Raw genomic sequence first — 26712 nt, 5'->3', positions numbered from 1 at the left:
GATAGGATACAGAAGGACCTAGACAAATTGGAGGATTGGGCCAAAAGAAATCTGATGAGGTTCAATAAGGATAAGTGCAGGGTCCTGCACTTAGGATGGAAGAACCCAATGCACAGCTACAGACTAGGGACCGAATGGCTAGGCAGCAGTTCTGCAGAAAAGGACCTAGGGGTGACAGTGGACGAGAAGCTGGATATGAGTCAGCAGTGTGCCCTTGTTGCCAAGAAGGCCAATGGCATTTTGGGATGTATAAGTAGGGGCATAGCGAGCAGATCGAGGGACGTGATCGTTCCCCTCTATTCGACATTGGTGAGGCCTCATCTGGAGTACTGTGTCCAGTTTTGGGCCCCACACTACAAGAAGGATGTGGATAAATTGGAGAGAGTCCAGCGAAGGGCAACAAAAATGATTAGGGGTCTGGAACACATGACTTATGAGGAGAGGCTGAGGGAGCTGGGATTGTTTAGCCTGCAGAAGAGAAGAATGAGGGGGGATTTGATAGCTGCTTTCAACTACCTGAAAGGGGGTTCCAAAGAGGATGGCTCTAGACTGTTCTCAATGGTAGCAGATGACAGAACGAGGAGTAATGGTCTCAAGTTGCAGTGGGGGAGGTTTAGATTGGATATTAGGAAAAACTTTTTCACTAAGAGGGTGGTGAAACACTGTAATGCGTTACCTAGGGAGGTGGTAGAATCTCCTTCCTTAGAGGTTTTTAAGGTCAGGCTTGACAAAGCCCTGGCTGGGATGATTTAACTGGGAATTGGTCCTGCTTCGAGCAGGGGGTTTGGACTAGATGACCTTCTGGGGTCCCTTCCAACCCTGATATTCTATGATTCTATGGTCCATTCCACTGACAGCTCTTAATACGTATTTGTTCCTGCAGCACTAATAACTGATTAAGGCTTCATTGCCCTATACTAGGGCAAGGCAGCTCTCATGCTCCGGCATCTTAGAGCTAAGCTAACTGAGAGGTTACATCATGTTCCCCCTGGGTAAGCTAGAGATAAAACCCAGGTCTCTCCAGATGACCCCAGTCACAGCCGTGCATGAATGAATGAATGCATGGAGTGAATGTGGTCGGTTACCTTCCCTGTGCTAAGCACGAGACCACAGTCTCCTCCCACAGCTGGGTCGAGAACCCAGGAATCCTGATTCTCTGCCAAGCAGCTGTGAAGCCCACCGACAGAAAGGTTAGGTCAAGGGGCAGAGGACTGTGTCCAAACCAGGTGAGTCCCAGGGGTGTAATTTTGGCACCACATGATGGAATTGCTCTTTTCCCAGTTTAGTGAAAGTTGCAGCAAAATTTCTATTTAAAAATCAGATTTTGCATCCCCTCTTCAAGGCACCCGAGAAAGCCAGAAAACTGGCAGGTCAGGGCCTGACAGCTCTACCAGCTGCAGTACCTCCAGGCATTGAATCCACACCCCTCATGCAGCACCAACTCCTCTTAGTTTGGGAGCTGGCCACTAATTTTGGCTTAGCAGCACTGAACCTTAGAGTCTTCTCTGTGAAATGAGGACAGGAATGATTCCTGCTGTTTGTCTAGATACAGCCAACAATATTCGGGAGGGAGAGAAACAAGCTGAGTGCAGGGAAAGGAGGGGGATTTGAAGGATGTCAGGGTCTTGGAGCTTTCCAACTAGAGGACCCATATTTTAGAGGAAGGGCTGGAGTTGTGCCAGAGGCAGGGGGAAATGTATCTACGGCTTGAGGGCTGGATCTCAGCTAGTCAGAGGGGTCCCTTCAAGAACAGAGGGACTTTGGGAATATGGGCTGAAAAGCATTGAGAGACATGGTCTGATGGTTGAGACACCACCTTGGCATGCAAGAGACCAAGGTTAAATTCCACATTGTGCCAAAGCCTTCCTGGGCAACCTCACTTAATAACCCTGTCTTTTCCCCCCTTGTATGAAAGGTGGTCAGCATTCCCCTACCTCCCAGGGCATTGGGGGAGTCATTGGACACTGTAGATGAGGCGCTCTGACCTTAGACAGTCCCTGTCAGGACCTTACTCGCTCAGAGTCCCTTCCACTTGCAGGTGCACAGCAAGCCTCCAAGGGCCCCTGCTCAGAGAGCTGCATGTGTTGGAGGAAAGAGGCTGCTCCTGCCCCACTGCAGCATCACACGGGAGAGGGTGAATAACCACTCCGGCAGAGAGCTTGTTCTGGGAACATACACGCTGCTGCTCCCTTTACTCTCCTCTGGCCGGCTGAGGAGGTTTATTTGTGCAACCCTGGTCTTGGATCTGCTCTCCACACAGCTAAAGGGCAGATGTTGAAGAAGTGACATCCTGTCCTAGAGCAGGGTTGGCTGTGTTGTCTCTACCACGGTAGAGACCTAGATAGAGCCCTTTACACTTGGGTTTGAGTAGAGGCTGCATGATCATTGTTGTACAGGCCTCACTCCACTGCAGGTAAGGGCACAGAAACTGGAAAGTTTTTTTTAAGACACTTTCTGCCTAGGCCTGGTGGCAAGAGAACAGGGCTAGCCTGCAGAACTAACTAGCCTGAGCCTAAAGAGTTCACCCCAGCCATGATTTCAGTCCATGGTGAGAGCAATTTGTCTAAAGTGCCCCGATCCTTCTCTCTAAGGTGAGTAGTTACCCTAGAGCAGCAGTTCTTAAACTGCAGGTTAGGATCCCAAAGTGGGTCACCACCCCATTTTAATGGGTTTGCCAAGGCTGTGTTAGACTGGCTCAAACTAAAGTTGCCAACTGAGCCCCAGTGCCCAGGGCCAAAGCACAAGGGCTTCAGCCCTGTTTGGCAGATCTCAGTCTTTTGCCCTAGGCAGTGGGGCTCAGGTTACAGCCCCTGCTCCCCAGGGTAAGCCCTGGGGGTTTTTACCCCTGGACCAGGGCAGTAGTTGGACAATGGGGATTACAGTGCAATGAAGTTTAAAAACCCTTGCCCTAGAGCATAACCTAAAGCCAGTCATGGAGTCAGTAGGAACTCCCTCATGGCATCTGTTTCACTTAGAGGGCACAGTGGCTGGGGGATGTGTGTTCTCTCTACTGCAAGAGCCCTGTAATGGTTACAGGTGCCAGATGGACAGTTCAGATGGAGGGAAATCCCCCTGCCATTTGCCTCTGGGAGCCTGAAGGCAGCAATCTCTGCTTTCTTCACCTTCACATGATCTCTCCCCATGCAGCCCCGTGGGTGTGTCCATAATGTGGTTGGTGCATCAACCACACCATTTCCTTCCCCACAGAAGGGAAGGCATCTCCCTTGCCCATTAATACGTCACAGACCAGAATCAAGTCATTGGGGTTTATTTACATTAGACAGAAGGTAAAAAGGCCTGTGACTGCTCAGGCACTGGAATGGCTGCATCTTCTGTATACGAGTATCCCCAGCGTAATAAAGGCCAGTGCAATGGCAGCTGCCACTGAGATCAGACCAGCTGTAGAAGAGAATCCTACAAGAGGAAGGACACATGGTTAAAACTGCAGCTAGTTGCTTCTCCAGCAACCTCTCCTCTCCAAAAATCTACCAGGGACTCGCTGGGTACATGAGTCAAGGCCACAGTTAATAAAATGGGGGATTTTTTCTTTGAGCTGTATTGTAGGGCTGTGTTTTTTGAAGTCTTTTATAGCCATACATATTGGAGTTTGTCTACTAGAAGTGGCTGGAGCAGGAGATCAGCACCTCTTTATAAATCCCACTGGATAATAGGTTGCAGGTCTCAGGTCACACAACTGGTGTCCCAGCAGGTAAGCCCAGGCTACAGTGGCCGACAGTCCTATGTTTGACTGGCTCTGGTTGGACCCTCTCAACAAGGAGCCCTTCTTGAGTCTTGTTGACTCATTATTAACACTCCCTCCTTGGACTAAGGGATTCTTACAACTGACTTTGTAAAACTCATTTCTTCCATCTTTTAGTGCATCTTTTCCCAGCAAACCTAATGTAGATTAGTAGTGACAATAGAGGCACCATGAGACTTGTTCATTAGAACTAGTTACCCTCTGATGCTGCCTTCTCTGCTTCCATTTGAGCAACTGAGAGATCCCTTGATCAGTATCCAAGATGATCATGGGTCCTACCACAACATCAGCCTCAGCTTCCCTCACCAAGGGCTCACCTGTATTGGGAGAGAAGCACTACTAGAAAACCAATCCATCCCATTTTGGGTGGAAGATCCCCCAGGAACAGTCTGCTGGAGTAAGCCAGACATCTTCCCAGGTGAAGTGGGCACAGAACCTACCATGCCTGGAGGCCACATCTCTCTGGAAGCGCCTCCCTGACCATCTGTCCAGAGGGCTGCCTCTCCCAGACTGTCCTCCAAGGAATGCGCAGTTCCCAGTCTCACAGCACCTGCAGATGTCTCGGATGCCTTCCACTGGAGACCAGCTGGAACAGAACAGGAACAGTCATCTACAGTGAAGAGTTCTGTTCTAGGCTGCCTGTCACTCCCCTGATGGGGTTCTAGGCTACTCACATGTTGCCTGCTTTGTTGAAGGAACAAGCCTTGTTCAAGGGATCTGGGGCTTGCTCAGCTGCAGTGACTTTCAGATGACAGGTGATGTAGATCTGGAAGGGAAGTGGGAAGAGGGGTTAGGACCATCCCAGGGGACCCTAACAGCTGCTTAGCCTGGGGAAATCGACTTGGAGCAGAAATGTGGGCTCTCACCAAGTTCCTGGCATCTCCTGCAAACCTGAACACATCCACCATGAACTGCAGCGTGTCCTGCCTGGGCCTGGGGGATATGAAGGCCGAGGTGGTGTCATCTGATCTCCCATCCACCAGGCACCTACACACAAGAATCAAGGGTCAGTAAGAGTCCCTGATCAGTCTTGTTTTAGTCTAGAAAGGGCTCCCAGCTCTTACCCATTGAAGTCAATGACAGCATAGCGGGGAGAGGAGTCCCTGTCTGGGCTCAGGGTGGCCACACAGCTGTCCACAAAGAGCCTCAGAGCCACATGGTTCCCAGTGCTGACATCAGCTTGGATATGCATGACCTCCCCCAGCTGGAATCCATTGGAGGGTCTCTCAGCACTCCAGTCATCTGCAAGGCAAGTTCACAGTGAGCAGGACAGACAGGCAGGCAGGGCTCCCCTGGAGGCTTCTCCCACCTACCATTCATCAGGTGCAGGGAGAAATCCAGCCTCTCCTCAGCAGACAGGGTGGAGCTGAAGGGAACCCATGTTGGCTTGATGGCTTTACTGCTCACATTGTCCTTCCTGGGAGGAGGAGCAAACCTCAGTCACTGAGCCAGATTCCAGAAGGGGAGGGAGGGGATCTGAGCATCTCAGACTCTCACCTGGGGTAGTGACATTCAATGGGAATCACAGCTGGATTGGTTCTCAGGATCACTGGGTTGCTGGCAGGGGTGGGGTTATAGTTCAGGTTTGTGCTGTAAACCAGGGAGTCTGGGGTCATCTGGGAAGCAGCAGACATGGAAGGGTTAACACTAGTACACAGAGCATTTGTAAAGTCATTCAGATGGGCCTAAGAACAAGCCTCAGCCAGATGGAAAACTTGAGCTCAAGTTTTCCAACCAGTGCCCAGTCAACTGGCAACTGCCTTTGGAAGGACTGGACACTAGAAGCAGGGGATTTCAGAGCTCAGTCTGCTAGAGCAGCCATCGGAAGATGAGCACCACAGTAGTGCCATTTTACACAACTCTGCTCACTGTTTTCCTCTGTGCAGGTTGTGAAGGAATCTCAGACAGTAAAACCCCCAGGGTTAATCTGTTAGCTGCCTTGAGGTGAATTTTGACCAGGGATTAAGGAAGCCAGTAGTCTGTCCCTTTCCCTCCTACAGACTATGCAGAGCTCAGGCTAACACCAATCAGTTTATTCAGTTGCAGGCTCCGGTCTGTGGAGTCTGCAGACAGACTTTGGATGTGTGTGTGTGGGGGGGGGGGGGGGTCTAGAAGTAAAGTCTGTCTGAGCCACAAGAGCACCCTCTTCAGGCTCCACTTGTGAGCCTGCTCCAGGAGCTGAGCAAGGCAGAATTCTTTGCCTGGCGCATGAGACTGGAAGCTAAGAAGAAGCACCCAGGAAAAACCAGGGAGCTTATCAATAACATGGACAAAATCCCACCCACTGTTCTCTCCTGCTGCCCCATTTTTACCCCATCAGACAAGGCAGGGGCAGTGATGCTAGGGATCAGTAGCGGCTCCTGACTTGCATAAATCCTTACCTGCAAGGTGCTGCCACATTCATGGAGCCCAGCTACAAAGATCACTGTGTTCTCTGCATCATTAAGGGACACGTACCGGCAGGCAGCTGGGCCAAGGCTCAGGTCAGCAGCTTTGATCAGTCTCCCCATCCCAAACAGATCCCTGTGCACAGTGATCACCATCTGAGCCTCCTCACACTGCACCATGACAGGCTGCAGCACGGACACAGCCCTGAGCTGGGAAGTATCAGCCCGAGCCCAGGGGTAGGGCTGGGCAAGAGAGAGAACATGGGCTTGTCGTTGAGGGGGCTCAGCCCTGGGGGTGGGTCTCCAGATGGCAGAGTCAATCCTAGAGAAATCCCAGGGATTGTAACAGGTCACCCCACTGACCACCCAGCACAGAAGAACAAAGCACAGGTTGTTTCTGTACCCCATCTTGCCTGCTTGCAGCAAATCCAGTATGGAGGGAAACTGCTGCTCTGGGGCTTTATACCGTGACTCAGAGCCAGGTGACAGCTGTCCCAGGTAATTAACACCCTCCCCTAATCTGCAGGTAACCGGGGCCCAATCATGCCCAGTGCCCATGCCCTGAACCAGGGAAATAGGAGGGCCAATGGGAATCAGCTCCACCTGTTGGTCAGTACATCAGCTGCAGTTTGGAAAATTCCTGCCCTGTTTCGTTCAATGGAAGGCTAAGGGTGGGCTCCACCACAAAGGGACCCAGGCCCCTCAATCCCCAATTTAGGCCTGTAAATCCTGGGTTTGGCTCCACTGTGATCCACAAATCACACAGCGGCAAAGAGTCCTGAGGCACCTTATAGACTAACAGAGGTATTGGAGCATAAGCTTTCGTGGGTGAATACCCTCTTCATCAGACCCACCCACTCCCCTCTGATACAAACCATATAGCGAACTCTGTAGGTGTCCAAATTCAGCAGCACCGAAGTTTTTACACTATAAAGGTCCCTGGTGCCCGTGTCTCAGCCTCTGGGCACATGCCCAGCTGCCTCCCTCTGGGAGTCTGGGCACCTGTCTCCCACCTAAGGCCAGAGCTGTCCATGAGCTAGGGGAAGTTAGGCATTTAGTTGCCTATGTTTCATGTGGAGCCCAATTCACTAGCTGTGCTGCTTGCCCATGTTGACCCCGTTCACAATTGCACTGGAGCAGGACGCGGTGTCCTCCTCGGATCTTTTAGCCCAGCGGTTAGAGCATTCACCTGGAATGTGGGAGACCCAGGTTTCATTCCCCCTCTCTGCTGAGGGGAGAGAAAGGACGTGAACAGGGGTCTCCCATCTCTCAGAAGAATGCTTGAACCACTGAGCTAGGGGACATTCTGATGTTGGGCTTCCTCCTACTTTCCCATTCAAGCTGTTCTGTTGTGGATAAATGATGAAAGAGGGACCAGACCCCAGTGCTTCCACCTCCCACCGGGCTACAGCCGCATTCCTGGTCACTTGTTCTCTCAGTCTGGCCCATCAAGTGCTCCACTGTGGATAAGTGTGAAACTAAAATCTGTTCAAGGGGAAATTTGTGTCCTCTCTAATATCCGCATAACTCGTCAGATGAGTTCCAGAACTGGTGTTCTCCTTCCAGGGTTGGGGTGGAGTTTGTTGGGTTGAATTGTTTTCCCCAACGTGTACCCACATCTGCCCCCATATCTCCCCTCCCCAGAATGGCTTGTTTCTCAAAGCGAAGAGAGGGCCTGTCCTGGAGGGAGGATCCATGTGAAACTGAGATTCCTGGGATAGGGACTGTGACACTTCTCAGGGCAGCCAGGGCTGTGCGGCAACCTAGTTGCCACCAGCCTCCTGTATGAAGGAGCCTTGCCTGTGCCAGCTGGGTTTTAGCTCCCCAATGCAACCAGCCCATCAGCGCCTCAAGCATTCTTCTCTGGGATAGCCCAGCCCTGTGTTTTGCCTGGCAGGATAACAATTAATGCGCCCCAGGCTTCAAGTCCCTTCAAAGTGGGCCCCTCTGTGGTTCAACCCCAATCACTGGATACCCAGAGAAATCCCAGATGCTCTGTTTCCAAAGGAACAGCGCATCCTCATTCACCAGTTTGGCATTAGCTCAGTTCTCTTGTATCACACACAGCACTTCAGCTCTAATCTAAAGTAAAAGGAGATTTATCCTCCAATCTGGAAAGCGTCTCACCCAAGTTCCCTTCAGCATTTGCAGCCAAGCCTGGCTGAAACCCCTTATTCATGATGCCAACTCGCTGTTAGTTTACTTCCTAGGCACCTGATGTTAGGATGTCTTTTTGCCCCTCAAATATTCCAGCAGGCACCTTTGATGTTTATCAGTAGATAGGGTTCCCCCTCCAATATTGACTTCTTCCTGTTAGTTTCTGTCTGAAGTCTCTGCCAGCTCCTCATTGGCATTTGTCTTAGACATTGCATGACATACAACACACAATGGTCCACCATGAAGAAAAGCATTGCCCACCCCTCCTGTCTGCAGGATTTTGTCTCAAGACCCACTACCTTTGAGAGGCCTGCTTCATCTACAAGGCCTACAGAACCTCATTTTCAGTGCTCCTTGCATACTTCCCATACCTACATCTCACAATGGTTATGATGACCTGTGTGACTCGGGTTTTCATTAGAGACCTTACATGTCATTCTTCTGGTGAACCCAGAGAGTCCCTGTGCCTCCCAGTACCCTCTGCCAAATACGTATTTGTTCCTGCAGTGCTAATAACAGATTAAGGTTTCATAGCCCTATTCCAGGGCAAGGCAGCTCTCATGCTCTGGCATCTTAGAGCTAAGCTAACTGAGAAGTTACATCATGTTCTCCCTGGGTAAGCTAGAAATAAAACCTAGGTCTCTCCAGATGACCCCAGTCACAGCCGTGCTGCTGTCTGAAATGAATGCATGGAGTGAATGCAGTCGGTTACATTCCCTGTGCTAAGCACGAGACCACAGTCTCCTTCCAGAGCTGGGTCAAGAACCCAGGAATCCTGATTCTCTGCCAAGCAGCTGTGAAGCCCACTGACAGAAAGGTTAGGTCAAGGAGCAGAGGACTGTGTCCAAACCAGGTGAGTCCCAGGGGTGTAATTTTGGCACCACATGATGGAATTGCTCTTTTCCCAGTTTAGTGAAGGTTGTAGTGAAATTTCTATTTAAAAATCAGATTTTGGCATCCCCTCTTCAAGGCACGCGAGAAAGCCAGAAAACTGGCAGGTCAGGGCCTGACAGCTCTACCAGCTGCAGCACCTCCAGGCATTGAATCCACGCCCCTCATGCAGCACCAACTCCTCTTAGTTTGGGAACTGGCCACTAATTTTGGCTTAGCAGCACTGAACCTTAGAGTCTCCTCTGTGAAATGAGGACAGGAATGATTCCTGCTCTTTGTTTCGATACAGCCAACAATATTTGGGAGGGAGAGAAACAAGCTGAGTGCAGAGAAAGGAGGGGGATTTGAAGGATGTCAGGGTCTTGGAGCTTCCCAACTAGAGGACCCATATTTTAGAGGAAGGGCTGGAGTTGTGCCAGAGGCAGGGGGAAATGTACCTCCGGCTTGAGGGCTGGATCTCAGCTAGTCAGAGGGGTCCCTTCAAGAACAGAGGGACTTTGGGAATATGGGCTGAAAAGCATTGAGAGACATGGTCTGATGGTTGAGACACCACCTTGGCATGCAAGAGACCAAGGTTAAATTCCACATTGTGCCAAAGCCTTCCTGGGCAACCTCACTTAATAACCCTGTCTTTTCCCCCCTTGTATGAAAGGTGGTCAGCATTCCCCTACCTCCCAGGGCATTGGGGGAGTCATTGGACACTGTAGATGAGGCGCTCTGACCTTAGACAGTCCCTGTCAGGACCTTACTCGCTCAGAGTCCCTTCCACTTGCAGGTGCACAGCAAGCCTCCAAGGGCCCCTGCTCAGAGAGCTGCATGTGTTGGAGGAAAGAGGCTGCTCCTGCCCCACTGCAGCATCACACGGGAGAGGGTGAATAACCACTCCGGCAGAGAGCTTGTTCTGGGAACATACACGCTGCTGCTCCCTTTGCTCTCCTCTGGCCTGCTGAGGAGGTTTATTTGTGCAACCCTGGTCTTGGATCTGCTCCCCACACAGCTAAAGGGCAGATGTTGAAGAAGTGACATCCTGTCCTAGAGAAGGGTTGGCTGTGTTGTCTCTACCACTGTAGAGAACTAGATAGAGCCCCGGATAAACTGCAGGCTAGGATCCCAAAGTGGGTCACCACCCCATTTTAATGGGTTTGCCAAGGCTGTGTTAGACTGGCTCAAACTAAAGTTGCCGACTGAGCCCCAGTGCCCAGGGCCAAAGCACAAGGGCTTCAGCCCTGTTTGGCAGGTCAGTCTTTTGCCCTAGGCAGTGGGGCTCAGGTTACAGCCCCTGCTCCCCAGGGTAAGCCATGGGGGTTTGACCCCCTGGACCAGGGCAGTAGTTGGACAACGGGGATTACAGTGCAATGAAGTTTAAAAACCCTTGCCCTAGAGCATCACCTAAAGCCAGTCATGGAGTCAGTAGGAACTCCCTCATGGCATCTGTTTCACTTAGAGGGCGCAGTGGCTGGGGGATGTGTGTTCTCTCTACTGCAAGAGCCCTGTAATAGTTACAGGTGCCAGATGGACAGTTCAGGTGGAGGGAAATCCCCCTGCCATTTGCCTCTGGGAGCCTGAAGGCAGCAATCTCTGCTTTCTTCACCTTCACATGATCTCTCCCCATGCAGCCCCGTGGGTGTGTCCATAATGTGGTTGGTGCATCAACCACACCATTTCCTTCCCCACAGAAGGGAAGGCATCTCCCTTGCCCATTAATACGTCACAGACCAGAATCAGGTCATTGGGGTTTATTTACATTAGACAGAAGGTAAAAAGGCCTGTGACTGCTCAGGCACTGGAATGGCTGCATCTTCTGTATACGAGTATCCCCAGAGTAATAAAGGCCAGTGCAATGGCAGCTGCCACTGAGATCAGACCAGCTGTAGAAGAGAATCCTACAAGAGGAAGGACACATGGTTAAAACTGCAGCTAGTTGCTTCTCCAGCAACCTCTCCTCTCCAAAAATCTACCAGGCACTCGCTGGGTACATGAGTCAAGGCCACAGTTAATAAAATGGGGGATTTTTTCTTTGAGCTGTATTGTAGGGCTGTGTTTTTTGAAGTCTTTTATAGCCATACATATTGGAGTTTGTCTACTAGAAGTGGCTGGAGCAGGAGATCAGCACCTCTTTATAAATCCCACTGGATAATAGGTTGCAGGTCTCAGGTCACACAACTGGTGTCCCAGCAGATAAGCCCAGGCTACGGTGGCTGACAGTCCTATGTTTGACTGGCTCTGGTTGGACCCTCTCAACAAGGAGCCCTTCTTGAGTCTTGTTGACTCATTATTAACACTCCCTCCTTGGACTAAGGGATTCTTACAACTGACTTTGTAAAACTCATTTCTTCCATCTTTTAGTGCATCTTTTCCCAGCAAACCTAATGTAGATTAGTAGTGACAATAGAGGCACCATGAGACTTGTTCATTAGAACTAGTTACCCTCTGATGCTGCCTTCTCTGCTTCCATTTGAGCAACTGAGAGATCCCTTGATCCTTGATCAGTATCCAAGATGATCATGGGTCCTACCACAACATCAGCCTCAGCTTCCCTCACCAAGGGCTCACCTGTATTGGGAGAGAAGCACTACTAGAAAACCAATCCATCCCATTTTGGGTGGAAGATCCCCCAGGAACAGTCTGCTGGAGTAAGCCAGACATCTTCCCAGGTGAAGTGGGCACAGAACCTACCATGCCTGGAGGCCACATCTCTCTGGAAGCGCCTCCCTGACCATCTGTCCAGAGGGCTGCCTCTCCCAGACTGTCCTCCAAGGAATGCGCAGTTCCCAGTCTCACAGCACCTGCAGATGTCTCGGATGCCTTCCACTGGAGACCAGCTGGAACAGAACAGGAACAGTCATCTACAGTGAAGAGTTCTGTTCTAGGCTGCCTGTCACTCCCCTGATGGGGTTCTAGGCTACTCACATGTTGCCTGCTTTGTTGAAGGAACAAGCCTTGTTCAAGGCATCTGGGGCTTGCTCAGCTGCAGTGACTTTCAGATGACAGGTGATGTAGATCTGGAAGGGAATTGGGAAGAGGGGTTAGGACCATCCCAGGGGACCCTAACAGCTGCTTAGCCTGGGGAAATCGACTTGGAGCAGAAATGTGGGCTCTCACCAAGTTCCTGGCATCTCCTGCAAACCTGAACACATCCACCATGAACTGCAGTGAGTCCTGCCTGGGCCTGGGGGATATGAAGGCCGAGGTGGTGTCATCTGATCTCCCATCCACCAGGCACCTACACACAAGAACTCTGGTTAGTAAGATCCCCACAGACTTGAGGTAGATTCTAGACTAGAAAGGGCTCCCAGCTCTTACCCATTGAAGTCAATGACAGCATAGCGGGGAGAGGAGTCCCTGTCTGGGCTCAGGGTGGCCACACAGCTGTCCACAAAGAGCCTCAAAGCCACATGGTTCCCAGTGCTGACATCAGCTTGGATATGCATGACCTCCCCCAGCTGGAATCCATTGGAGGGTCTCTCAGCACTCCAGTCATCTGGAAGGCAAGTTGACAGTGAGCAGGACAGACAGGACAGGGCTCAGCTCCCCTGAAGGGACCTTCCACCTACCATTCATCAGGTGCAGGGAGAAATCCAGCCTCTCCTCAGCAGACAGGGTGGAGCTGAAGGGAACCCATGTTGGCTTGATGGCTTTACTGCTCACATTGTCCTTCCTGGGAGGAGGAGCAAACCTCAGTCACTGAGCCAGATTCCAGAAGGGGAGAGAGGGGATCTGAGCATCTCAGACTCTCACCTGGGGTAGTGACACTCAATGGGAATCACAGCTGGATTGGTTCTCAGGATCACTGGGTTGCTGGCAGGGGTGGGGTTATAGTTCAGGCTTGTGCTGTAAACCAGGGAGTCTGGGGTCATCTGGAAGGAGGGGACATTGGACAGATTAAGGGCAAGTAGTTCAGCTGAGAGCTGAGAATTTAAGACAGTTCTCCAGGAAGCGGGCATGTCTTCCAACAAGTAGTTCCTGTGCTCATTCTGCTGAGCAGCCATCGAAATACTGGAGCTATGGTAGTGCCCCCCATCGCATGACTATTCACGAGTTTCCTCTGTGCCTGTTCTGAGGTATGTGCCATACAGTGACTGCCCCCCCCCATGTAAAACACATCTCACTCCACTTCTCAAGTTACTGCGCTAGCAGAGTACAGAAACACATTCAGCTGCCTCCTTCCCATCTACAGGGTTTGGGGAGCTCACAGAATTCAGTGAGCCAAACTGGGCTTTCCTGGCAGTAAAAGTCCCTGGCTTGGACTGAGCACAAGGGTCCACTTGTGAAATCTGACAGAGCCACCATGGCTCACTCCCCATGCATGCTCTTAAACCTCCTTTTGGAGCATAAAGACATGAAATAGTTCTTAACTGTAAGGAGACTGAAGACTAAGGGGAAAAGACACCCTCCCCTCCAAGAAATAGCTAGCGGCTCAGTAACTGAGCCAAGACCCTGTGCTGCACTGTTACCCCTTTTTAATCCCACAAATAGGAAGCTCCTGGTTTCTATGAAGCTGCCTTACCTGCAAGGTGCTGCCACATTCATGGAGCCCAGCTGCAAAGGTCACAGTGTTCTCTGCAGCATTAAGGGATGTGTACCTGCAGGTGGCCTGGCCAAGGCTCAGGTCAGCAGCTTTGATCAGTCTCCCCGTGCCAAACAGATCCCTGTGCACAGTGATCACCATCTGAGCCTCCTCACACTGCACTGTGACAGGCTGCAGCAGGGACACAGCCCTGAGCTGGGAAGCATCAACCCGAGCCCAGGGGGAGGGCTGGGCAAGAGAAGGCACATGGGCTTGTCGTTGAGGGGGCTCAGCTCTGGGGGTGGGTCTCCAGACGGCTGAGTCAATCCTAGAGAAATCCCAGGGATTGTAACAGGTCACCCCACTGACCACCCAGCACAGAAGAGCAAAGCCCAGGCTACCTCTGTACCCCATCCTGCCTACCAGTAGCAAACCCAGTATGGGGAGAATCTGCTGCTGTGGGCCTTTTATACCCTGCACCTAAAGCCAGTTCACAGCTGCTCCAGGTAATGAACACCCTCCCCTAGACTGCAAGCAGCTGGGGCCCAATCACATCCACTACCCATCCCTGGAGCAGGGAAATGGGAGGACCAATGGGAATCAGCTCCACCTGTTGGTCAGTTCATCAGTTGTATTCTGGGAGATTCCTGTGAGGTTTCATTCAATTAAATCTGACACATTTTGTCGTGGATGTGAAACATCAGCTGTGCAGAGTCTGCAATGCTGATACTCAATTCCAAAGGGGATTTTTATTATGGAGCAGTGATCGCTGCATCATGGTTACGTTTGAAACCCACTCTCTGTTTAAATTCCTGGTCTCTGAATTTTGCCTCTTATCTGAACTTGGTGTCGATAGTCAGATCAGCTCCCAAACTGGCAATCTAGTTCAGCGGCTGAGGTGCATTTTGGGATGCCAACTTGAGTTCATTTGACCAAAGGGTTTGCCAGCCACAGCTCTCCCAAGTGGCCTACTTTTAAATTTTGAGTATGCTGTTGGAACAATCTAATCATGATATTTTTGCACAGCTAAGAAATGATCAGGGAGGGATCCCCGTGAAACGGAGATCGTTGGGCTACCCCTGCTGAAGGCTAAGGTCCAGTCCAAAGAACAAGTCCCAAAACTTAGCCTATCCAAAATCCTTCTGTTTTATTTCTGGTCCTGGGGAAGAGCCCAGGGGTTTTCTGTGAGCCATGCATGCTGTGCCTGTATGCACAGATAAACACAGGATTCCTCTTTCAACCAGGGGACAGGGCACTGGGCTAGGAACCATGACCCAGCTCCTCATAGGTAGTTAGGCTCAATGGAATTTAGGAGCCTAAATACCTTGGAAGAACTGGGCCCAGGAGACTGTAAGTTCAAGATTTGTTGCTTCCAGCGATGGCTGTTCATATTTATGTGTATTTATACTTGACTAGCTTCCTCCGCATGCACTAGGGGAGACAGGTCTCATTCTCCCCTGTTTTATAGGTAACGTCACCAAGAGGCTGCACAATGGTCCTCTTGGGAAAGGTCACATTTATATCTAGCTCATTAATATGGCAGACCTGAGTGTCATCCACTGAGCCAGGCTGTCTATTGAAGCGAACATCCAAAGCATGTGGTTGGTTGTCCTGTCTGTAGCCACGGTTCTAACCACTAGAGAACACTTCCATTCCTGACACAAGCAGCCTGACTCTGCTGCTGTCTAACCAACCGTTGAACAGTCCACTTATACGGTGGATTAGCTGAATGGGCAGAGGGCCACGGGCTGGTTCTAAAGGGCCTGCGTTAAATTGGATGCCGATCATGGTTGGGCATTTTATGGTTCCACCTGATAGAAATTCTCTGTAGCCAGTTCAGTGAAGGCCGCAGCTAAATTTCTCTTTAAAACCAAATTTTGCATTTTTTTTTCAAAATCACTTACATGGGAATTGTTAGGGGGCTTATTCCTTCACCTACTTACTTCCCTGGTCCTTCTCGCATGAACAGAGAGCAACAATACCCGAAGTCCAAAGGTGCAAACAATTCGATGTTTATTGGGGTGAACTTCCAGCAAGCATGATTCCAGTTTCCTTCCTTAGTATCCTCCTTCCCAGCTCTGACACCACAGAGCCTTACACCTGTGTCCCTGTTCCCATTTCTGCCCTTTGCCAAACATGATTCCAACTTCCTTACTCCCATTCCCTGTTCCCATTTCCCCCTTTAGCAAAACATGATTCCAATTTTCTTACCCCCATTCCCTGTTCCCATCTCCCCCTTTAGCAAAACATGATTCCAATTTTCTTACCCCCATTCCCTGTTCCCATCTCACACACCCACACCCAGTCACTTCCTCATTGACTACAGATTATATAGTAAAACTTGAGTTCTGCTTAGCTATACCTTAACCAATCATTTTCCTGAAATTTAACTAACCAATCCTAACATATTGTAACATGATTATGTAACCAATTATATCCCACCACCTCAATTAGTTTACACCCAGCAAAATTAATTATACAGCAGACAGGAACAATCACAGAACCAGACAGAGATTATACAGACAAACAACAGCAAAGTGGGAACTATAATGACAAAACAATACAGAAGTGAGGATTTCACATCCCAGCTATTGATAAGTGAGTTCTTGCCAGACAGGATGCTATCAAACTAAGTTTCCTTTTACATTTTCTAGGCACTTCCCTTTCTCTGGAGGTGATAGGAATACAATCCTGTCCTGATAGTGCCTAACAGCCCAATAGCACCTTATTTCAATGTGACTAGTTTGGAATGTGAGGATGTGACCGTTCACTTCCCAGCTTATGGCTGCCTCTGCTGCTTAGCCAAAGGCCTGAGCCTAAGCACAGGGCCACAAACTGTCACAGTAAGAGAAGGCCCTTACACTGGCAGACAGTGGTTTTGATTCTTTCTTTTATACCTCTATCACTAGCCAAGTGATAAGAATACACCTAAATTCTTAGAGTATAGGCCTTTACAGACAGGCCTGAATATCTATATCCTAACACTCCACCCCTTTTTTTTTTCTTTTGGGATCCTCCTGCCCAGGTATCCCTGGAAAAGCATAGGACATATGGCGACACATTTCCTGATAGGGCCAGGCATCAAGGTGGAAGGTGTCGATATTCCATTTGTCCCACTGCCCCTTGTGTAGTATTGTGCCCTGCACCTTCTCTCATATGGGCATACCACACCTATTCCAATTAGTGTTCCAGACTTCCCATTAGAGTGGGCCTGAGAAGGTTGGGTCCGGGTTGTCTAGTACACTGCAGGGTTTGGAGGGCTTATTACATTCCTAATAGGTTATCTCCCTATGCAACGTAACACAAGTACAGTTAACAATACAAAATCCACAGCAACACCGAGTCCTGACCACTGCAGTATGGTCCAACATCCAAGACACCCCCAGAACACTTCCTCTCCTCCTTCGACGGGGTCACGATCTTGTGTCCAGTTGCTGGCAGTTGCAACAAGCTGCTCCTTCAAGTTTTGTATGCTTTTGTCCATATCACAAGTCCATTGAATGTTCACAGAGAAATGGGATATTGTCCAAACCAGCTTGACCACTTGGTATGGAATCAGGCAGTAAGCCCTGGCTTATTCACAGCAATAAGATTCACAGATCCATTTGTGCACCAAAGTCCATATAGCAGCATGTAGATGGGTGTAGTTTGGTTATGGGCTGGTGTAATTGTGCCCCCAGTAATATGTACATTCCCAGCAAAACACCTTATACACAGTACACCCAATTGTCCACCCCTTGCATAGGCCATTGATCCCGCTCCTCTATAGTCATAGGAGAGGGGCACATCCAAACATCTTCTATTAATTTACACTATTTTACACACACCCCCATTGATTTCCAGTGAGCTCCTCCCCTTCTCATTATTTCCATAGGGCTTGTGGGGGCCACCTTAGTTGCCATTCCATTTCCAGGTACCATGGTAGCTATTACACAGGTGCTGGCCTCCTAGTTGAGAATTTGCATTCCCATACACATCTTCCCCCCCAAGGCCAGCCTTTGGAAGCCATCCCCCACCCACATCATGAGGTTTTCTGTTCATTAAAACACAACAATGCTAGCAACAAGACAAACACCACAGACAAACAACACAAAACATAGATCCATGGTATTCTGGGTTATTTTTCCGCTGGCGCCAGCTTGCTTGTAGAGTGTCTGAAAAACAAAAGAAACAATTTCCACCCCCCTGGTGGGGACAGATTATTGCTTAATAATAATACCACTTTCTTTTACAAATGTCCTTGCTACTTGCAGGAAAAACAGAAGAATTACCTCCAGACTGTCCTTATTTTGTTCTATAGTCAGGCTAGTGAATTACCCCACTCACTGGTCATTTATGAAATTCATGAGATGGTGTACCTCAGTTTCCCCTCTTGTACAACAGACCAAGTTTGCAATAGTTTCTCTGCTGTACCAAGCTTTAAGTTTATTCTCAGGTAATAGCTGAGACACAGCTTCAGATTTTAGCACTGTACACACACACACACACATACCCCTTAAGGTTAACCTGTCCCCCTTATTTTCAGGCTTGACTTGTTTTTTTCACCTCCCTTTCCTGAAGGGCCATAATCTGAGTCTTCTAGTAGCTTGTTTGCTGACCAGATGTATTTGTTATTTGCAGCTCCTTTGTGCCCATCAGCTAGGTAATTTGCATTTACACAGAGGATTACTAGCTTGCTTCTGGATCCAAAGCTGTTAGCAGCTCAGACACTGTCTTAAAAGGGAAGCATTTTACTTCCACCAGAGTTCTGATTACTTTCCACTTTCATCTCCTGCTCCAAAACACAGCGATCTGAAAAAGAAAGCACAACCTATTGTGGCTCCTTTTGGAGCCCTATTAGGATTTTAATGAAGTACCATGTTTTATTTGCATTTCTTTTACTCCTTTTCCAATATACACTGCACATGTCCTGGGAAAATGCAAATTCCTTACATATAGTTTAACCTCCATAACATCATATTAGCCAAATTAATTTTACACAAGGTATAACTGCCTCCCCCATGCCTACAGAGTTTTCATGCAGAACCCACCAAAGCAACAATCTGATCCCCCAGAGCCATCCCAAGGCTCAGTGTTCCCATCATTCCTCCCCTTTTCCTTTTCTTTTACCTGTGCACACATACACACAAAATTCTGTTTTGCCTAACATCCCTTGCACTGTAATTACTCTTTTTACACAACTGTACCCCGATTACACTTCCATCTTGTACAACTAGACACAACTAGGGGCAGCCAAGTTAAGTTCCAAAAGAAACCTCTTCCATCCTTTAGTGATTTTGATTACATTACCCAATAGTCAAATAATTTTGCTCAGATTCTCTCTCTGCCTGCAGCCTGCAGCAGTCCCTTATAGACCATTTCTGTGGGAAAAGGGCCCATTTTCCCTCAGAATAGCTGTAAAGGCTTCTGGGGACAGAAGCGTAGATGGTGATAGTAGCCACTCTACCTGACCCCCTTGGAAAATTTAATGACCAAGCTTCCATCCAATGTGACTGCACAGAGTTGCACATACAGTTACATTTATATAACTGGGTTTTATCACTAAACAAAAACTTCCTTCTTGACATCTCACATAAGTATCCAAAGTACCCTCCATTAAAACTTCAGAAAAACAAAAGAGTGTGGAAAGGCAGGTTGCACTTTGAAACTTTTATTTTTTTTTTCCTCTACTCCCCCAGGACCAAGTCTCAGATCCAGTCTCTAAAGGTGGTCTGTTAACTCTGCTTTTGACCTTAAACCCTTTTGTGCCAAATCATCTTTCACTACCCCTAACTAATTTACCCTTTGTCACCGTGCCTCAGTTCCCCTGTGTGAGATGGGGATGATTACATGACCCCTCCCTAACTGCAGGTTTGGATAGATAAATGCAGTCATAGTGGAGGGATATTAGGGGCAGGGAGCTGTCTAGAGTGGAACAAAGGGCTGGGTTGAAAGCTTAAGGAATGGGGGGAAGGTTAAAGTTGTCCTAGAGGCAGCTGAGCAGTCAGTATCTCTGCAGCACCAGGCGTGGGAAGGTTGGGAGAACAGAGGGACGGTCAGCGGCTAGAGCCAGCTCTGCTCTTTTGAGGGCAGTATGTGTGCAGAACCCTGCTGATGACCTTGAGGTGTGTTCTGGTGGTTGAAGCACTGGCTTTGGACTCCCCAGCTCAGGGTTCAACTTCTACTGCCATATTCTTGGGTGAATATGGCTTTCAGGCTGGGGAACTGGCTTTCTTGTTAGTTACATGGCTCCCCTGGAGCCACAAAATTGACAAGAACAGCTGATGTATGGAACAGTATCTACCCAGACACTCCATCATCCTAACTACATGGACAGAAGTGCTACACCACTCCCTGCAATGGTTTTATGATGTTGCCATTGCAGGGGAGTTACATTTCAGCACAAGTGTTCACTGTAGACAAGGCCATAGTTTTCCCCACAGCAGCACAGCCCTATGAAGATGTTTAGGAGGCACATGGGATTATTTCCTATTCCACATCTTGTCAGATAGGAACATGCATCTTAGCTGCTGGCATCCTCCACCCTAGCATTACTGGTGCCCTCAGTGGTCCTGCTCTCTATGCACCCCTTCCCGCCCCCCCCCCCCACCAGGCCTGCTCTGTCCCCTGCATTTGCAGTTTTCCTTCCAAGGGAGTTTTTACTGTACCAGGTTTCAGAGTAGCAGCTGTGTTAGTCTGTATTTGCAAAAGGAAAATGAGTAGTAGTGGCACCTTAGAGACAAGCTAATTTATTTGAGCATAAGCTTTTGTGAGCTACAGCTCACTTCCTCGGATGCATTCGATGCTCAGATAAACTGGTTAGTCTCTAAAGGTGCCACTAGTATGTCTTTTCTTTTTACTGTACCAGGACTTTTCTACAGCAAGGCAGGTTGGATGGAGGATGCTGGCTACAGAGGTCATCAGAGCCCAGCTGCAGCGTCCCTTCCCCACACTGTAAGGGGTGTCATGCAGCAGAGTTTTCTGACCAAGATAGTGCAGGAGGTTGTTTAAGTGATGTTGGCTGGGCCACTGTATAAATAAGCCAAGCCCTACTGAACCACCGCAGGGCCAGGACTATGACTAATGCCTGGCCACCAAAGTTATACCAGGGATGAGTTTGGTCCACTGGTAGCTTGTTCTCCTTAGCAATAATGCTACCCTAGACTTGACCAGGTGTAAATTCCAGCTGGAGGAAGCTTATCTGCACTTGGCTGTTGAGCTTGCCAACTTTAAAATAAAATGGTTGACTGGGGTATTGTGAGGGGCTAGTTGCCCTGACAGTGATACCCTGGTACATAGGGAGGCAGGGAGCCCCTCCCACTCCACAGCCACACTAGTTATAGCGTGGGTGTCTCCCCTCGAGGTGGAATTTATACCTTTCTATCTAGGATAGGCCTGCTGTTAGATCGGTTCTCAGCATTCTGGCTGCCTCTAGCTGTTGTCACCAGTGACTTCCAGCCATGACTCCCCCTGCAAATGAAGGCAGACTGCTTTTGTTTGGAGAAGGACTACAGGTAGCAGGTGTTAGATCCCAAGCAGCTCAGGACAGCACTGCCAACATTTCACATTAACAGCTCAACTCTGTTGCCAGGAGAGAGGCTAACTCTGCCCTCATCCCCCCACTGTGTGAATAGTAATCACTGCAGTGTCAGTTCATGAGAGGACCAGCTGGTTGAGTTACCCCCACAGCACAGAAAGCATCACTCCCACCCATTAAGAAGTCAGCACTGACCAGACTAAAGTCCATTTATGGGTTTATTTTACATGACACAGAAGGGCCAAGTCACATGACAGCACCAGCCATTGCACGGCTGCGGTTTTTGTATATGAAGCAGATGGTCAGAGTCACGGAGGCCAAACCAATAGCAGCCGCCACCAAGCTCAGCCCAAGCACCAGCCCAGGAGTCTCTTCTGCACCTGTAGGAAAGATCTGTGGTTAGAATGGGAACCAGGCACTTCTCCAGCTTTAGTGAAATCGCTGGGTGTTTGCATCCTACATAGGCAAGCCAGTTATTCCCTCTTTTGTAGCCAGGCATTTGATTTTTCCCTTCTTAAGTGTAGTGCTTAGCACTTCCATCTTGAATTCTCCAGTCAGTTTTGAATTCTTATCCTGTACTCCAGAGCGCAAGCTGAGAGGGGTTGCACGGTGTCAGCCACCCTTTAAGTACACTCACCCCTCTTATCTAAGAGATTCACAAAAATATTGACTAGTACCAGACCCAGGGACTGTCTGCTTAAATACACCCTCTCAGAGTCACAGCAGACTGCTGATAACTACTGAGTAACATCTTTCAACCAGTTGCATCTACATGCATTTCCTTAGTTTGCTTATGAGACTCATTGGACTGATCCAAGGCTGACTAAAAAAGTCTATACACACACCTGACATCTGCTTCCCCCACCTCCTGCACCACTAGGCCAGTAATTTCCTTTTTTGACAGTTATTGATCAAACACAAATGTCAAACCAATTCATGCTGCCTACTCCCTATAACCCTATTGTCTTCTAGGCGTCTACCTGTAAGGTATGGCGCAATCAGTTTGTAATAAAGTTGGGCTAACTAGTCCCCCGCCCCCCCCCAGATATATTCTTTAGGCAGAGACATTAAACTGATCTAAGATCCAGGAGAGGACACAGAACACATGTACATCAAGAATAGACAAGGTATCCTTTTTTTAAATCCTGTCCTTCCTGAAGGAGCTATATCCATCTATAGCTACATTCCAGTCATGAGATTTCTCCCACCAAGCTGGGACATAAGCTAAACTTATGTACTTCTACCACCACTTTATTCCCCATACTCCTTGGATGTTGATCCACAAATCCAAGACATGATCAGATTCCCACCTTGTTAATCCTATGACCCTACTGTAATTTTCCATGTTCCCTCCTAAATCTAGCCCTCTGTTAAGGTCACTCTATTGGTTCTGTGGTATGTGTTTTGTCATAACTTCCTGGAGCAGGAGTCAGGCACTTCCTGTTAAACAAGCCACCCAGATTATAAATTAGTCTCAGCCACTTTAGTGCTTCAGCCCAGCTGGGGGTGGAGTCAGGAGTGGAGGATGGAGAACTTCCCTGGATTCTAGTTTGCTTCTTTTGGGTCCTCCCCACTGGTCTGACAGCCCATAGGTTTGTCCTGGCAAAGCCATTTACTCAGTGTTCCCTTGGGTTGCAGGGCTGAGCCTGGTGGTTGCAGGGAGTTTTCACTTTTCATAAAAGGCCCAATGCCCTGAAGGTGCATGGATTACTACTATACAAGTTAAGTACCTGGTGATGCTGCCTTCCCTACTTCCATTTGTTCTTCCACAAGATTCCTGGATCCCCAATAGGCATCAGTGATGAACAGGGGTCCTACCACAACATCAGCCTCAGCCTCCCTCAGTGAGGAGTCACCTGTATTGAGGTAAGAGATGTTACTACATCGGTGTTGCTTCTTTTGTTATCCACATTGTGATAAAGCCAAGCTGAAGGTCCCTGGGTTGTCTAGCAGAACCCCCTTTTTTATTGAGAGAGACCTAAACACCACACAGCCACCTATTAACTCTGATTATAGAGATCCTACCATGCCTGGAGGCCACGTCTCTCTGGAAGCGCCTCCCTGACCATCTGTCCAGAGGGTTCACTCTCCTGGACTGTCCAGCCAGCCCACAGTTCCCAGTCTCACAGCACCTGCAGATGTCTCGGGTGCCTTCCACTGGAGACCAGCTGGAACAGAACAGGAACAGTCATTACAGTGAAGAGTACTGTTCTAGGCTGCCTGTCACTCCCCTGATGGGGTTCTAGGCTGCCTGTCACTCCCCTGATGGGGTTCTAGGCTGCCTGTCACTCCCCTGATGGGGTTCTAGGCTGCCTGTCACTCCCCTGATGGGGTTCTAGGCTGCCTGTCACTCCCCTGATGGGGTTCTAGGCTGCCTGTCACTCCCCTGATGGGGTTCTAGGCTACTCACATGTTGCCTGCTTTGTTGAAGGAACAAGCCTTGTTCAAGGCATCTGGGGCTTGCTCAGCTGCAGTGACTTTCAGATGACAGGTGATGTAGATCTGGAAGGGAAGTGGGAAGAGGGGTTAGGACCATCCCAGGGGACCCTAACAGCTGCTTAGCCTGGGGAAATCGACTTGGAGCAGAAATGTGGGCTCTCACCAAGTTCCTGGCATCTCCTGCAAACCTGAACACATCCACCATGAACTGCAGCGTGTCCTGCCTGGGCCTGGGGGATATGAAGGCCGAGGTGGTGTCATCTGATCTCCCATCCACCAGGCACCTACACACAAGAATCAAGGGTCAGTAAGAGTCCCTGATCAGTCTTGTTTTAGTCTAGAAAGGGCTCCCAGCTCTTACCCATTGAAGTCAATGACAGCATAGCGGGGAGAGGAGTCCCTGTCTGGGCTCAGGGTGGCCACACAGCTGTCCACAAAGAGCCTCAGAGCCACATGGTTCCCAGTGCTGACATCAGCTTGGATATGCATGACCTCCCCCAGCTGGAATCCATTGGAGGGTCTCTCAGCACTCCAGTCATCTGGAAGGCAAGTTCACAGTGAGCAGGACAGACAGGCATGGCTGGGCTCCCCTGAACGGACCTCCCACCTACCATTCATCAGGTGCAGGGAGAAATCCAGCCTCTCCTCAGCAGACAGGGTAGAGCTGAAGGGAACCCACGTTGGCTTGATGGCTTTACTGCTCACATTGTCCTTCCTGGGAGAGGAGGAAACCTCAGTCACTGAGTCAGATCCCAGACCAGGGACTGAAGGGGAGGGAGGGGATCTGAGCATCTCAGACTCTCACCTGGGGTAGAGACACTCAATGGGAATCACAGCTGGATTGGTTCTTAGGATCACTGGGTTGCTGGCAGGTGTGGGGTTATAGTTCAGGCTTGTGCTGTAAACCAGGGAGTCCGGGGTCATCTGGGAAGGAGCAGACATGGAAGGGTTAACAGCACACAAGTGACATACAAAACTAGTAGGTTACAGCAAGACCTAGAGAAACATTTCCTATTAACAGAAAAGTCTTTCAAACACGTGCACAACCATAGATGTAAGGTAACAGGAACTCTGGTTTTAGGGCTCCTTCCGCAGAAGGCCAGCCAGGTAAATACTGGTGTGTACTGTAGGCTCTAGTGCTGTATAGCTCTAGTCATTGCTAGAAATAGATGCTGCACTTTCCTACAGGTAGTCATCTTATCCCCCACAGTGCAGATGAAGTCACTCTGGAAGTCAGTGAGAATCTAGCTCCCATTGGGCACTCCTTTATGCTGTTGGCCATCCTTCCCTGGGCAGGATGAATTAATCCAGCTGCCCTGGCCTATTGTTATAGGGACTCTCCCATGGCAAGAGTCATTGTGAAAGTGAGACAGGGGAAGTCCAACAGCTGGTTGCGACTATCTCTTAGCATTGCAAGCAGGGAAGCGGATCAGCATGGTGGTATCTCAAGATATGACCCAAAGAGCTCCGTTTCCTTGCTGATAACACACTGGCCTACAGCCTCCCACAGCACTGGGCATCAAAGGCGCAGCAGAAAATTAAGTGGGATCCATGTGCTCTTGTCCACACCATGTACTTCTCTAAAGTTAGGGCTAAAACTACAAAAAAGCTGTGTTCTTAACTCAGGTGAGCTAACTGGGGTTCAAATAGCAGAGAAGACCTGGCACATCTTGTTTTAACCCAGGTTGCAGCTGAGATGCAACCCCAGGCTCCTCTACAAGTATTAGCCGAGCTGCTAACATAAGTTAGAAAGCCAAGCTGCTGTAACTTCACTGCTGTTTGACCCCCCAAGATAGCCAATGCTAAGTAAGAACAGCTTCTTTGAGTTTAGATACACACTAGATCAAACCCTCTAGAAGGGCACTATTGTGAGGCAAGTGTTAGACAAGGAAACCCCAAGCTAATCAAGTGACATGTGCCAGGTTCCTGCTCTCCAACTCAGATACGATATTGGGGGATCATTCACTCACTTACCCCCAATCCTTATGGGACTCCAAGGAGGGAGAGGTCACAACCCATCAGTGCATTTACTTGGATTTTCTTGTGTCTTACAGGACCAGGCCTATTCTGGCCTAAGCAAGATTTACAGCCTGTGTCCAGGGGGACATTCACACAGTGCTACCAAGCATCCCTCCCCACCCTATCTTTGGGCACTGCTTTAAAAGCACAGCTCAGGATTGTTTTGTGGGACAGGTGACATTAGGGATTCTGATGCAGCATCCACAAGGGAGGACCAGAGTTAATTCCACCCTTTGGTGCCTTTAACCCAACATTGCTTTTACACCCCATTTAGCCCCCCCAATAAAGCACAAATGGGACAAAGTGTATGAGGCTCATCTTACTCACAGGTGGTCTAGCTTGTATGAAGCTGCCTTACCTGCAAGGTGCTGCCACATTCATGGAGCCCAGCTTCAAAAGTCACCATGTTCTCTGCAGCATTAAGGGATGTGTACTGGCAGGCAGCCGGGCCAAGACTCAGGTCAGCAGCTTTGATCAGTCTCCCCATCCCAAACAGATCCCTGTGCACAGTGATCACCATCTGAGCCTCTTCACACTGCACCAGGACAGGCTGCAGTGGGGACACAGCCCTGAGCTGGGAAGCATCAGGCCGAGCCCAGGGATAGGGCTGGGCAAGAGAAGGCACATGGGGCTGTCTCTGAGGGGGCTCAGCCCTGAGGTTGGGTCTCCAGATGGCTGAGTCACCCCTAGAGAAATCCCAGGGATTGTAACAGGTCACTCTACTGACTACCCAGCATAGAAGAGCAATGCCCAGACCACTCCTATACCCCATCCTTCCTGCCTGAAGCAAACCCAGTACAGAAAGAAACTGCTGCTCTGCGACCCTTTATACCCTGCACCTAAAGCTAGCTCACAGCTGCCCCAGATAATTAACACCCTCCCCCAGACTGCAGGCAGCTGGAGCCCAATCACACCCACTGCTCACACCCTGGAGCAGGGAAATGGGAGGAACAATGGGAATCAGTCCCACCTGTTGGTCAGTTCATCAGTTGTATTTTGGGAGATTCCTACCATGTTTTATTCAATTAAAGTTTAA

General features: G+C 49.4%; 3 protein-coding genes across 3 annotated transcripts; all 3 read right to left on the bottom strand.

Moving 5' to 3' along the window:
• Positions 1-3299: 3299 nt before the first annotated feature.
• Positions 3300-6559, bottom strand: LOC140917923 (zona pellucida sperm-binding protein 3). Its single transcript, XM_073361452.1, has 9 exons — positions 6142-6559; positions 5258-5376; positions 5074-5177; positions 4825-5002; positions 4627-4747; positions 4435-4526; positions 4201-4346; positions 3959-4077; positions 3300-3414 (listed from the first exon to the last, which is right to left on the bottom strand). Exons 1-9 carry the CDS (start codon positions 6553-6555, stop codon positions 3391-3393), a joined length of 1317 nt encoding a protein of 438 aa, XP_073217553.1. The 5' UTR covers positions 6556-6559; the 3' UTR covers positions 3300-3390.
• A 4339-nt stretch (positions 6560-10898) lies between these two features.
• LOC140917921 (zona pellucida sperm-binding protein 3) lies at positions 10899-14189 on the bottom strand. Its single transcript, XM_073361451.1, has 9 exons — positions 13703-14189; positions 12934-13052; positions 12750-12853; positions 12499-12676; positions 12298-12418; positions 12106-12197; positions 11872-12017; positions 11623-11748; positions 10899-11078 (listed from the first exon to the last, which is right to left on the bottom strand). The coding sequence occupies exons 1-9, from the start codon at positions 14114-14116 to the stop codon at positions 10972-10974; spliced, it is 1407 nt and encodes a 468-aa protein (XP_073217552.1). The 5' UTR covers positions 14117-14189; the 3' UTR covers positions 10899-10971.
• A 7234-nt stretch (positions 14190-21423) lies between these two features.
• LOC140917920 (zona pellucida sperm-binding protein 3) lies at positions 21424-26448 on the bottom strand. The gene is made up of 9 exons (XM_073361450.2): positions 26035-26448; positions 24463-24581; positions 24269-24372; positions 24019-24196; positions 23821-23941; positions 23629-23720; positions 23244-23386; positions 22949-23074; positions 21424-21598 (listed from the first exon to the last, which is right to left on the bottom strand). Exons 1-9 carry the CDS (start codon positions 26446-26448, stop codon positions 21465-21467), a joined length of 1431 nt encoding a protein of 476 aa, XP_073217551.2. The 3' UTR covers positions 21424-21464.
• Positions 26449-26712: the final 264 nt, after the last annotated feature.

Source organism: Lepidochelys kempii, chromosome 10 (genome assembly GCF_965140285.1).
Source record: "Lepidochelys kempii isolate rLepKem1 chromosome 10, rLepKem1.hap1, whole genome shotgun sequence".
Taxonomy (NCBI): domain Eukaryota; kingdom Metazoa; phylum Chordata; order Testudines; family Cheloniidae; genus Lepidochelys; species Lepidochelys kempii.
This window is presented reverse-complemented; position numbering and strand designations above follow the sequence as displayed.